This window comes from Moschus berezovskii, chromosome 22 (genome assembly GCF_049115385.1).
Source record: "Moschus berezovskii isolate FMDL1 chromosome 22, NW_MosBer_1.0, whole genome shotgun sequence".
Classification (NCBI taxonomy): Eukaryota; Metazoa; Chordata; class Mammalia; order Artiodactyla; family Moschidae; genus Moschus; species Moschus berezovskii.
Genome location: NC_142481.1, coordinates 4,524,098 through 4,538,606, shown reverse-complemented (window position 1 = coordinate 4,538,606; position 14,509 = coordinate 4,524,098). Strand labels below are relative to the sequence as shown.

The 14,509-nt window shown below is 41.2% G+C and overlaps 1 protein-coding gene across 1 annotated transcript in view; it reads left to right on the top strand.

Moving 5' to 3' along the window:
* The window catches only part of LOC129546407 (uncharacterized), a 72,879-nt gene extending 59,603 nt beyond the window's left edge, over positions 1-13,276 (top strand). The window contains 4 exon segments of the mRNA XM_088830474.1: positions 256-351; positions 3,270-7,824; positions 7,826-7,906; positions 7,908-13,276. Of these exon segments, the coding sequence (XP_088686600.1) occupies positions 256-351; positions 3,270-7,824; positions 7,826-7,906; positions 7,908-8,202 (5,027 nt within the window). The 3' untranslated portion in view covers positions 8,203-13,276.
* Positions 13,277-14,509: the final 1,233 nt, after the last annotated feature.

Below are 14,509 nucleotides of genomic sequence, written 5' to 3'. Positions count from 1 at the left end.
TTAAATGGTGATACCTTCCTCTGAAAATCACATTTACACTACTTACTTTTGCCTTGCAGTACTTGACCAGAATCTCGGGACCGGATTCTTATGTGTTTGTTAGTGTTGTAAGGGTGCTTTCAATCCAGTGTTTGGGGAAATCATTCTCTAGGCTGTATTAACATTCACCGTGTGTTCTCTTCTCACCCAAATACATATTGGATTGGAAAGTGATGAATCTCTGGCAAAACAAATATTCCTTTCTCTGATGAACAGGTCTTGTGGTCTCTAAGCCGGACCTGGTCGCCTTTTTGGAGCAAATGAAGAATCCCTGGGATGTAAGGAGGACGGACACAACAGCCACATACCCAGGTAGGTGTGAATGGATGGAGCCGATGACTCAGTGAGAGGGCCAAGGAGCAGTGAGGAAGTCATCCTTTGTCATGTGGTTTGGGAAGATGTGCTTCAGTGGAAATGATTTTGGAGAACTCTGGGTTAATTTCTTTTGCTGTCATAGATGGACATTGCCTGGCTTATTCTGCCTCTCAATCATTCATGAATTCAGCTCCATGACTACTTTTCTCATTCACAGTGAGAATTCAAATTCTCTTCTTGGCTGTGATAACTTGCATGAGTTGGCTGCTGTTTCATTTCTCGGGGGCCCTAGGAAAACTGTGCCCATTGATGAGTAAATATAGGACCTTCTTTTTAAAGTTTGTTTCTACCTCTAGACAGAAGTGTGTGAGTGGAGTTGCAGACAAACTGCCAAACCTCTAGGAATAATGGGGACAGAATTTATTTTTCTGATTCATAATTTGTAAAACACTGGAAGCTACAAATATGACCTCATAAATTTTAAACTCAAGTCATTTCTGTGTATAAAGCAAAACCTCCATAAAATGAGAAGATGCAAATCTCAGGGTTACTTCAGTGTCTCACTTTTCTTTATGTGAACTCATTTTAAATATCTGAAGTGTATTTGCTGCAATTCCTCAATGGTAAAATACTTTTAATGTATTCAATTAACTCAAAGATTTTTAAAATAAATTGACATAATAGCTTAGAACATTTCCACCATATTTCTAATGGTTGTTTCAAACTATTAACATTTTAGATCATATAAAGAAGTCCTTTTAAGTCCTTTAAATCCTTGTTGGACTGTAGCTGTTTTACAATGTTGTACTCTTGTACAGAAAAGAGAATACAGTGTATGTATAAATAGCCACTCTTTTTCAGATTTCCTTCCATTTAGGTCTCCACAGGGCACTGAGTAGAGTTCTGTGTGTTCCCAACATGTTTTTAAAAATCTCACTTCTTATTTAATGCTTAAGACTTTATTAATTTATCTTGTTATCAGCTTCCCCAGACTTTATTAATTTATCTCATTTGTTATCAGTTTCCGATGGCCCTCAGTTTCTAATTAGTTGCATGTCAATATCATTTATGACTTTTAGATACAAACATCTAACAGAATGTGTTCCAATAAAAACGCACGGGGTAAGAAGTGGATTAAAGAATTTGAAGGCACATAGTATTTCTGAAAATGTTTGGTGTCTCCATTTAAGATGACTTAGGGCAAAAGGTAATCATTAGACTGCGTGTCTCAGCTTCCGTTAGTGGTGCTTGTAGCTCAGTATTTTGCCCCTTCCATGCACCATACTCTTTGTCCTCTCGTTTTATTACATTTTCTGTGTTTGTGGTCTCTGCCCTGAAGGCTGCAGGATCCAAGTTCCTCTTATTTCTTGTGCCTGCCCCTTAGGGGGTCAGTTTGGTCCTGAGGTTTGTGCCCTTATCCCCTTGATGAGCACTTGATTGCTGCGACCCGAGCCTGCCCTGATATTGAGGGGAGCTTCCCCTTGGCTCTGTGGCTGTCACCGTCCTGTCTGTGGTGGGGTCTGCTCCCTGGTTGGTGGAGTAGAAGCCCCCAGATCTGTTTCTCCACTGTGATTCTGATCTGTGGTCGAGGCAGGTGTGATTGGAGCACACCCACTGGGAGAGGAGCCACTGAGGATTGCTCCTCTGGGGATGTTCACCTCGGGGTGTGCTCTGTGTGTCCCCTTCATGCCTTGTGCGAGCTCTCGTGTCACCCTGCGCTGGCACTGCCCTTGACCCCCCCTCAATCATGGGTATGCCAGCATATGGCGCTGGGGTCTCTCATATGTTTTCACCAGGTCACCAGCATAGATTCTCTGAATTCGGCCCAGGTGCTGTGGTGCTGTGGGGGCAGCTCAGACTCCGGCCTGGACACACCCCCTTGTGTACGAGCCCACAAAGTCTACAGCTGCTAAAGCTACACCTGCTGTGACTAGGCGAGCCCTCCTTGTCCTTCAGATGCTCTGTAGGGGCTGAGTTGACAAAGCTGGTTGTGGGTGTAAAAGCATGGTTAGAGCAGCTGCGAGGAGAGACTTCAGCTTTTCTTCCTTAACGCTGGAGCTGGCTGTGCTTTCAGCTCAATCTGTTCATGTGGCCCACCCACAGGAGTCTGCTGATGGTGGAGGAGGTGCATGGGGAGAGGCCGTGCCTGAGGCACAATAGAGCCCACCCTATTCCCTAGTGCCAGGGAGGAGGGGCCAGCACAGGGGGAGAGAGGCTGCAATGGGCTTCTTTGGGCATCACTCACCAACGGCGCTCTGCGCTATGGAGGTTCAGGCTTCCTCCACATGCATTCCCATGTGTAGAGCTCCTCCCTCACTCCTGTCCCCTCAGGATGTCTCCTCACAGCCCACAGCAGTCCTCTGCCTGGGCCTGCTCTCCAGACCCCACATTCCAGCACCCAGCCCTTGTCTGCAGGGGTGGACACCCTCTCAAGCTGGGCGGGCAGGGCTGGGGTCAGTACCCTGTGTGCAGGTCTCACTCTGTCCTGCTGCCACAGGCTGGCTGCCGTGTTCTCTTCCCACAGAGAATGAGGCTCCACCTGAGCTCCCATCCCGCCCCAGTGACGGGCTTCCCTGGAGGCGGAGACCTCTTCCGTCTTCAGATGTCCCCAGGGTTGCAGGTCCCATCCCACTTCCTCTCCTCTTCCTTCTTCTTCCTTCTTCGGTCTGCCTGGCTCAGCAAGAGTCTTTTTTTTGTGCTTTTAGGTGTTGTAGGTCCTCTGCTAGTGTTCACAGGGGGCTCCGTGAGAACTATTCCATTTGCAGATGTATTCTTGATGCATTTGTGCAGAGTGTTGAACTCCAAGTCTGCCTAATCCTCGTGCATCTTGATTCTTGTGTCTCTATTTTCTGTACAGTTTTAAGGATATTCACTGAGAACAGTAGATAAGAAAACTTTTATTTGGTATCTTTCAGCTGTGTCTTCTCACAATAGCCATGGTTTGATGTCAAAGAATCCAAGGTTAGAAAATTTAATCCAAGAAGCAAACCTAGGACTATATGAAAGAGCTCACCTCGGAAATGAACATTTAACCAAAGGCTGGAGATATACAAGGGTATGTGAAAGACTGAGAGGATGTTTCTATGGACATAAAGAAATTGAGGCCGTTTCACATAATGTGGACATGACTGCCAAAAGACATGAGCGATGTGAGTCAAATTGGGGAAAACAGCCATTTCAGTCATCAACATCTGCGGAGAAGTGTATCTTTGTAAGCGATGACTTACATCATGTTTTGAAACATACACGTTCTCTGAGGGGAAATGTAGAAAATCTGGAAGGTCATCCAGTCTCTACTCCAAATGCTCATTCAAACCACTCTGAACATAGACGTCAATTACACATACATTCAACCACGTCTGAAAAGGAGAAGTTTAAAAATGATGGGGAAAACTCACAATATAATCAATTTGAGGGATCTGTGAGCAAGGGGTCATTATTCTTCCAGCAAAAGACAGTTTCTCTCCATTCCAAAACGTGTAATGTTGATAATAATGGAAGAGACTTAATTCAGCCATCATTGTTTGATGCATTTCGTGAGAAGGTTAATATGAAACAACTTTTTGGGTGTAATAACACGAGTCAGGCCTTAAGTAGGAGCTCCAACCCCAATAGTTACCAGAATATTTATGATGGAGCAAGAAACTCTTCATGCAATGAAACTGGATATAACATTCAACAAGACTCTGATCTTATGAAACATCAGGCACCTCAATCTTCAGATAAGAATTCTAAAAGTAATAAATGTAGGAATATCTTTTATCTAACATCAGGTCGTCCTCTAAATAAGAGTACACATGCTGGAGAGAAGACTTACAATTGTAGTGAATATGTTTCTAATCAGTCTTCAGTACTTATTCAACAGCAGAGTATTCAGAATCCACAGAAAAACTACAAGTATAAGAAATGTGAGAAAGTCTTTCCTAATGCACTCAATCTACGTAGACATAGGAAAATTCATACAGGATGGAAAACTTTCAAATGTACAGAATGTGGCAAAGTGTTTAATCAGAGTTCAAAACTTTGTCAACATCGGCGAATCCATATTGGCAAGAAGCCTTATAAATGTAAGGAATGTGGCAAAGACTTTATCCAGCGCTATGGCTTTACTGAACATCAGTCAATTCATGCTGGAGAGAAACCTTATAAATGTAAAGAATGTGGAAAAGCTTTCAGGCAATATATAACTCTTACTAAACACCAGCGAATTCATACTGGAGAGAAGCCTTATAAATGTAAGGATTGTGGCAAAGCCTTTAGCCAGAGCATAGGTCTTACTTACCATCTGAGAATTCATACTGGACATCTTTATAAATGTAAAGATTGTGGGAAAGACTTTAGCGGGCTCTCAAGTCTTATATACCATCAGACAGTTCACTCTGGAGAGAAACCTTATACATGTAAAGAATGTGGAAAAACTTTCAGTCACAATGTAACTCTTACTAAACACAAGCAAATTCATACTGGAGAGAAGCCTTATAAATGTAAAGAATGCGGAAAAGCCTTTAATCAGAAGTCATATCTTAATCTACACCAGCGAACTCATACCGGAGAGAAGTCTTATAAATGTAAAGATTGTGGCAAAGACTTTAGCCGGCTCTCAAATCTTACTTGCCATCAGAGAATTCACACTGGAGAGAAACCTTATAAATGTAAAGAATGTGGAAAAGCTTTCAGTCACAATGGAACTCTTAGTAAACACAAGCAAATTCATACTGGAGAGAAGCCTTATAAATGTAAAGAATGCGGAAAAGCCTTTAATCAGAAGTCATATCTTACCCAACACCAGCGAATTCATACCGGAGAGAAGCCTTATAAATGTAAAGATTGTGGCAAAGACTTTAGCCAGCTCTCAAGTCTTATATACCATCAGAGAGTTCATACTGGAGAGAAGCCTTTTAAATGTAAAGATTGTGGCAAAGACTTTAGCCGGCTCTCAGACCTTGTATACCATCAGAGAGTTCATACTGGAGAGAAGGCTTTTAAATGTAAAGATTGTGGCAAAGACTTTATCCAGCGCTCAGGTCTTACTCGCCATCAGAGAATTCACACTGGAGAGAAACCTTATAAATGTAAAGAATGTGGAAAAGCTTTCAGTCACAATGGAACTCTTACTAAACACAAGCAAATTCATACTGGAGAGAAGCCTTATAAATGTAAAGAATGCGGAAAAGCCTTTAATCAGAAGTCATATCTTACTCAACACCAGCGAATTCATACTGGAGAGAAGCCTTATAAATGTAAAGATTGTGGCAAAGACTTTAGCCAGCTCTCAAGTCTTATATACCATCAGAGAGTTCATACTGGAGAGAAGCCTTTTAAATGTAAAGATTGTGGCAAAGACTTTAGCCGGCGCTCAAACCTTGTATACCATCAGAGAGTTCATACTGGAGAGATGGCTTTTAAATGTAAAGATTGTGGCAAAGACTTTATCCAGCGCTCAGGTCTTACTTGCCATCAGAGAATTCACACTGGAGAGAAACCCTATAAATGTAAAGAATGTGGAAAAGCTTTTAGTGTCTATGCAACTCTTAGTAAACACAAGCAAATTCATACTGGAGAGAAGCCTTATAAATATAAAGAATGCAGAAAAGCCTTTAGTCAGAAGTCACATCTTACTCAACACCAGCGAATTCATACTGGAGAGAAGCCTTATAAATGTAAAGATTGTGGCAAAGCCTTTAGCCGGCGCTCAGGTCTTACTGACCATCAGAGAGTCCATACAGGGGAGAAACCTTTTAAATGTAAGGATTGTGGCAAAGCCTTTAGCCGGCGCTCAGGTCTTACTGAGCATCAGAGAGTCCATACAGGGGAGAAGCCTTTTAAATGTAAAGATTGTGGCAAAGACTTTAGCCGGCTCTCAGGTCTTACATACCACCAAAGAATTCACACTGGAGAGAAACCTTGTAAATGTAAAGAATGTGGAAAAGCTTTCAGTCGCTATACAACTCTTAATAAACACCAGCGAATTCATACTGGAGAGAAGCCTTATAAATGTAAGGATTGTGGCAAAGCCTTTAGCCAGAAAATAGGTCTTACTTACCATCTGAGAATTCATACTAGAGAGAAGCCTTATAAATGTAAAGATTGTGGCAAAGACTTTAGCCGTCACTCACATCTTATATACCATCAGAGAGTTCATACTGGAGAGAAGCCTTTTAAATGTAAAGATTGTGGCAAAGACTTTATCCATCGCTCAAGTCTTACATACCACCAAAGAATTCACACTGGAGAGAAACCTTATAAATGTAAAGAATGTGGAAAAGCTTTCAGTCACTATGCAACTGTTACTCAACACCAGCGAATTCATACTGGAGAGAAGCCTTATAAATGTAAGGATTGTGGTAAAGCTTTTAGCCAGAGCATCGGTCTTACTTACCATCTGAGAATTCATACTGGAGAGGTTTATAAATGTAAAGATTGTGGCAAAGCCTTTAGCCGGCGCTCAGGTCTTACTGACCATCAGAGAGTCCATACAGGGGAGAAACCTTTTAAATGTAAGGATTGTGGCAAAGCCTTTAGCCGGCGCTCAGGTCTTACTGAGCATCAGAGAGTCCATACAGGGGAGAAGCCTTTTAAATGTAAAGATTGTGGCAAAGACTTTAGCCGGCTCTCAGGTCTTACATACCACCAAAGAATTCACACTGGAGAGAAACCTTGTAAATGTAAAGAATGTGGAAAAGCTTTCAGTCGCTATACAACTCTTAATAAACACCAGCGAATTCATACTGGAGAGAAGCCTTATAAATGTAAGGATTGTGGCAAAGCCTTTAGCCAGAAAATAGGTCTTACTTACCATCTGAGAATTCATACTAGAGAGAAGCCTTATAAATGTAAAGATTGTGGCAAAGACTTTAGCCGTCACTCACATCTTATATACCATCAGAGAGTTCATACTGGAGAGAAGCCTTTTAAATGTAAAGATTGTGGCAAAGACTTTATCCATCGCTCAAGTCTTACATACCACCAAAGAATTCACACTGGAGAGAAACCTTATAAATGTAAAGAATGTGGAAAAGCTTTCAGTCACTATGCATCTCTTCGTAAACACAAGCAAATTCATACTGGAGGGAAGCCTTATAAATGTAAAGAATGTGGAAAAGCTTTCAGTCACTATGCATCTCTTCGTAAACACAAGCAAATTCATACTGGAGGGAAGCCTTATAAATGTAAAGACTGTGGCAAAGCCTTTAACCAGAGCATGGGTCTTACTTACCATCTGAGAATTCATACTGGAGAGAAGCCTTATAAATGTAAAGATTGTGGCAAAGACTTTAGCCGGCTCTCAGGTCTTACATACCATCAGAGAATTCACACTGGAGAGAAGCCTTATAAATGTCTAGAATGCGGAAAAGCCTTTAATCAGAAATCACATCTTACTAAACACCAGCGAATTCATACTGGAGAGAAGCCTTATAAATGTAAAGATTGTGGCAAAGACTTTAGCCAGCTCTCAAGTCTTATATACCATCAGAGTTCATACTGGAGAGAAGCCATATAAATGTAAAGATTGTGGCAAAGACTTTAGCCAGCTCTCAAGTCTTATATACCATCAGAGTTCATACTGGAGAGAAGCCTTTTCAATGTAAAGATTGTGGCAAAGACTTTATCCAGCGGACAGATCTTACTTGCCATCAGAGAATTCACACTGGAGAGAAACCTTACAAATGTAAAGAATGTGGAAAAGCTTTCAGTCACTATGCAACTCTTACTAAACACAAGCAAATTCATACTGGAGAGAAACCTTATAAATGTAAAGAATGCGGAAAAGCCTTTAATCAGAAGTCACATCTTACTCAACACCAGCGAATTCATACTGGAGAGAAGCCTTATAAATGTAAAGACTGAGGCAAAGACTTTAGCCGTCCCTCAGGTCTTATATACCATCAGAGAGTTCATACTGGAGAGAAGCCTTTTCAATATTAAGATTGTGGCGAAGACTTTAGCCAGCTCACAGGTCTTACTTGCCATCAGAGAATTCACACTGGAGAGAAACCTTAGCAATGTAAAGAATGTGAAAAGCTTTCAGTCACTCAGGAACTTTTACTAAACACAAGCAAATTCATACTGTAGAGAAGCCTTGTAGATGTAAGGATTGTGACAAAGACTTTACTCAGCACATTGGTCTTACTTACCATCTGTTGGGGTCCTTTGTGGACTGGGGACCTGCTGGTCCAGAGACGACGATAAGAATGAAAGAGAAAGAGCCTGATACTCCCTAGTTTACGCAGGAAACCAGTTAAGTCCTTGGCACAGGACTTGCATCTCCCACGAAGGCACCAGGCGCCCTCTTGAGGGGGAGTGAAGGCACAGGGCGCCTTCTTGAGAGTTTCTTAGAAACCGGGGCAGGAGAGTGGCAAGACGGGTCTCTAAGCTCTAAGGAATCAGCCAAGGAGTGAGAAAGAGAGAGAGAGAGAAAGAAAGACGGACACGGGGACCCAAGCTCCGATGGAGCGAATGTACTTTAATGATTTCTCTGTGAGTATATAAAGGCTGTGGTACAAGAAATTTCTTTCAACAATGATAAAGATCAGAAAATCAAACGTACAGTAACCGTTACCAAGGGAATCAGGGGTTAATAATGGTCGCAAGGTCAGGAGACAATCCATATTTCAACGAAAAGGGGGAAGAGACTAAGCAGGTTTGTCGTAAAGAGAATGTTTACTAGAGGAGATCCGAGCCCATCTCACACAATGACCCCAGTTCCTGGGAGAAGCTTGCTTACTCCACTTGAAAAGAAACTAAGGACTTGTGAGAAACAGCACATAGGAATCCTCCTGTTAAACACTCCCTGACAATTCCCCCTTATTTATTTATAATATTTGTAAAAGGAGTTCTGACCATAAGAGTTTGTTTAGTTTTAACAATCTTTGTAAGAAGGCAATCGTAGATGACAAATATAATTGTCAAGACAATCACTAAAATTACAGTTCCAGATCTGATGCTGTCAGTAATGCTTTGAAATCATCTGCATGGGTTCAGCCCCGATAATTGATCAGCTAGTTGTTCAGCTAAAGTTTCCAAATCAGTGGAAGAGGGCAGACTATTAGAAAAGGTTTCAAATATTTCTTTTTGTAATTATTGTACAATGAGAGAAGCATTATCATGTATGTTCTGCAAATGAAATTTACTTGTTCCCAGTTGTAGGCATTATCGAAGTGAACAGGAGTAACACAAAATTGAGTGGAATTCCAATCACATTTTAGCATCATTTGTTTTTGTATATCTGTTAATTGATCTCCAACCCATTTGATGGCTGTTCAGTTCTCATATTTCCTCTTGAATATCTTCATCTATCTGTGCCTGAGTGGCCCACATAGTATGGGCATCTTTAGTCTAACTTTGAATAAAATTATGTGTTTGAATTGAGGTTTGTAAAGCAACACCAGTGACAGCAGCAGTGGTGCAAATAGCTATTAATCTCAAAACGCCAAATACCAGCCATCTAATGAATCGTTTAGATTGCCAGAGCAATTTAGTGAGTAATCGAGAAGCAAGTCCAGGCATGGGACCTTCTTCCCTGGGCCATTGAAGATTTATTGGTAACCATAGATTATGTCGAGATTGACGAATCAAAAGGGAGTCATTTCTCAAGGAAATAGAGAAGTTAATACAAGTATATAATTTACAATTTATGCAAGTTACAGAACGTAAAGTCATTGAATTATAAGCTTTCTATAGCTATAACAAAAGGAAGTGGAACATAGCCTTGTATAAAATATGACTGATTATATCAAAACAAATAATTGCTATGCTATGATTAGTCTCTGTGAAATATCCAGTCCAAGTCCTAAGTTCCTTGGTCTTGCCGCAAGTTTCCGGATGTCCCATTGCTCAGGCCCAATCTGTTTATCAGGAATGATTCGAGGACAAGCTGGGGGCATTCTACCGTCAAGCCATCCAAAAAGTCCTCTGTCATGGTAATGTTCCATTGTAGTATTAGTAGTTTTCTATGTGACTTCAATAATATAATCACACATAGTCCCATTAATATCATCTGAGCAGTTAGATAACCATATACCATGGGGTCCCCAATCGACAATTGTATGCTTAGCCACAAATATTAATTTTCCTGATTTGGCTTGACACTTGTCCTAGTGAACAGGAATATATTTAAAGTTTTTCTTAGTAAATCCTTTGCATAGTGTTCTTTGTTCTTTCTCTAATTCTTTCCCTAAAGTTTTAGTAGTATAAACATGATTCTCGGACAAGGAAAGGGCAGTAAATAATGCAAGCAGTGTCCGAAAGTCTTCTTTTGGAGGCAGAGCAAAAACCCAAGTTTGTCAACTAACCTTTTTTTTTTTTTTTTTTTACAAGAGAAATGGGGCCCCTCAGGCCCGGGATGTTTAATAATCCTCAATGCAAGAGGGTTGAAAACTATCTGACACAGTCCTTAAATCAGTAAATTAGAAATTCAGATAAATAAGGATCCAAAGGAGGGATTGTCATCTACCCCAAGGCCACAGTCAGATAACTAAAATTCTGGGTCCCAGGGTGAGTCTGAGAGGTGAAACCCTGAGAGGTGAAATCCCTGGTGGCTCAGAGGTTAAAGCTTCTGCCTCCAATGTGGGAGACCCGGGTTCGAATCCTGGGTCGGGAAGATCCCCTGGAGAAGGAAACAGTAACCCACTCCAGTATTCTTGCCTGGAGAATCCCATGGATGGAGAAGCCTGGTAGGCTACAGTCCACGGGGTCGCATAGAGTCAGACATCACTGAGCGACGGAACAGAAACATAATTCACGGACAAGGAAAGGGCAGTAAATAATGCAAGCAGTGTCAGAAAATCTTCTTTTGGAGGCAGGGCAAAACCCCAAGTTTGTCAACTAACTTTTATGCATAATTTTGCTGGGCCCATACATAAAGGAAGGACTTCATAACCTAGAGAGATATTAATTAGTTTCCCTTCTTCTTCAGGGTGTGAGGGCCCTTTAAGGCTCCAGGGAGAAGGCGTACGTATGGAGTCATTGGTTCATACCATTGGTTTTCGCTCCATCCATACTACAACCTGAAATAAAGCGGGGGTTAGGTATGTAAGCCCAGTAAGTGTGACTAATTGGTTTAGCTCGAGCGGGGGAGGCAAAAGCAAGCATAGCGAAGAAAAATATTTTCAGGATTCCGAGGCATTCCCTGTTGAAAAATCAGATTTTCAGTTTGATTAGTAAGGGTATTTATCTGTCTCCAAGTAGGGAGATCATAAGGTCGATGACATTGAGCGCAGTGTTTTTTGGAAATTTCTGAAGTTGCCGTATCTTGTTTTGGAATTCCTTCCTCCTGAGGTTTTTGTTGTATCGTCTCTAGTCTGGATGCTGGGGGCCCCCTTAGGTTGAATCTTCTGAAGAGGAAGTCATATGAGTTCGTTGGAGCCATCTGGGGAAATACAAGCATATCCCTTCCCTGTAAGATTAATTCCCTAGGTTTCTATTGTTTATTCAATCCATCTTGGTACCAAATGGGCAGAGGAAAAGAAGAGTCTTTGAATTCCTTGAAATGTTTTTCTGCTCTTGTCAAGATATCTCCTTGTAATAAGTTTAAAAAATTTAAAACAAATAAAGCTATATTAACAATAGAAAGAAAGGAAAGTGATAATGATGAAAACATTCTTAAGAAATATTTCCGTCCAAAAGAGAGAAAAAATTACCTAGAAATCTGCTTGGGACTGGTATTTGGCTGTGGTTTTGAATTAATGGGTTGATTTTCTCTTCATACAGTATATACATTTTTCTTGATATAAAAAGAAATGGGATCTGACTGTGTTTTAAGTGGTTTGTGTTATTTGAGGCAAAGGATTAGGACCCCATAGACGGAAGCCCACCAGGCTCCCCCATCCCTGGGATTCTCCAGGCAAGAACACTGGCTTGGGTTGCCATTTCCTTCTCCAACTTAGTTCAGTTCAGTTCAGTTACTCAGTTGTGACCAACTCTTTGCAACACCATGGATTGCAGCATACCGTGCTTCCTTGTCCATCACCAACCCCCAGAGTTTGCTCAAACTCGAGTCCTTTGAGTCAGTGATGCCATCCAACCATCTCATCCTCTATCGTCCCCTTCTCCCTCCAATCTTTCCCAGCATCAGGGTCTTTTCCAATAAGTCAGTTTTTCGCATCAGGTGACCAAAAGGTTTGGACCTTCAGTATCAGTCTTTCCAATGAATATTCAGGACTGATTTCCTTTAGGATTCACTGTTATGATCTCCTTGCTGTCCAAGGGACTCTTGAGAGTCTTCTCCAACACCACAGTTAAAAAGCATCAATTCTTCAGCGCTCAGTTTTCTTCATGGTCTAACTCTCACATCCATACATGACTCCTGGAAAAACTATACCTCTGACTATACAGACCTTTGTTAGTGAAGTAATGACTCCGATTTTTAATATCCTCTCTAGATTGCGTATTGCTTTTCTTCCAAGGAACAAGCACCTTTTAATTTCATGACTGCCATCAATATCTATAGTGATTTTGGAGCCCAAGAAAATAAAGTCTGTCACTGTTTCCATTGTTTCTCCAGCTATTTCCCATGAAGTGATGGGACTGGGTTTCATGATCTTCATTTATTGAAGGTTGAGTTTGAAGCCAGCTTTTTCACTCTCCTCTTTCACTTTCATCAAGAGACTCTTTAGTTCCTCTTCACTTTCTGCCCTAAGGGTGGTGTCTTCTGCATATCTGAGTTTATTGATATTTCTCCCAGCAATCTTGATTCCAGTTTGTGCTTCATCCAGCCACGAATTTCGCATGATGTACTCTGCGTTTAAGTTAAATAAGCCATGTGAGAACATACAGCCTTGATGTACTCCGTTTGAAATGTGGAACCAGTCTATTGTTCCAGCTCTAACTGTTGTTTCTTTTTTTTATTATTATTATTATTTTTCTAACTGTTGTTTCTTGACCTGCATACTGATTTTTCAGGAGACAGCTAAGGTGGTCTGGCTTTCCCATCTCTTTAAGAATTTTCCAGTTTCTTGTGATCCACACAAACACTGTAAGAGAGTCAATGAAGCAGAAATAGATGTTTTTCTGGAACTGTCTTTCTTTTTCTATGATCCAAGGGATGTTGGCAATGTGATCTCTGGTTCCTTTGCCTTTTCTAAATCCAGCTTGAACATCTGGAAGTTCTTGGTTCACATACTGTTGAAGCCTGGCTTGGAGAATTTTGAGAACTACTTTGCTAGCATGTGAGATAACTGTGCTTCAGTTTGAGCATTCTTTGGCATTGCCTTTCTTTGAGATGTGAATCAAAACTGACCTTTTCCAGTCCTGTGGCCAGGGCTGAGTTTTCCTAATTTGCTGGCACATTGAGTGCAGCATTTTAACAGCATCATCTTTTAGGATTTGAAATAGCTCAGCTAGAATTCCAAAACCCCCACTAGCTTTGTTTGTAAGTAATGCTTCCGAAGGCTCACTTGACGTTGCACTCCTGGATGTCTGACTCTAGGTGAGTGATCACACCATCATGATTATCTTAGTCGTGAAGATCTTTTTTGTACAGTTCTTCTGTGTATTCTTGCCATCTCGTCTTAATGTCTTCTGCTTGTGTTAGGTCCATACCATTCTGTCCTTTATTTGTCCTTGATTTATAAAATAATTGTATTTAATCACAATGATGTTAATGTATTTTACAAAAGTAGTTATGTCTTAAAATAAAAGATATATGTATACATATATGTTTCCATGCCTTGTCATTTAATTTTAAGTTTGATAGCATTTCTAAACATATTATTTGAGTAACAAGTTTCTGTTTATCTTAAATCAGTTCAGTTCAGTTCAGTCGCTCAGTCGTGTCCGACTCTCCGCGACCCCATGAATTACAGCACGCCAGGCCTCCCTGTCCATCACCAACTCCCGGAGTTCACTCAAACTCATGTCCACAGAGTCGGTGATGCCATCCAGCCATCTCATTCTCCGTCGTCCTCTTCTCCTCCCGGCCCCTACCCTTCCCAGCATCAGAGTCTTTTCCAGTGAGTCAACTCGTCGCATGAGGTGGCCAAAGTATTGCAGTTTCAGCCTCAGCATCAGTCCCTCCAATGAACATCCAGGATTGATCTCCTTTAGAATGGACTGGTTGGATCTCCTTGCAGTATAAGGGACTCTCAAGAGTCTTCTCCAACACCACAGTTCAAAAGCATCGATTCTTCGGTGCTCAGCTTTCTTCACAGTCCAACTC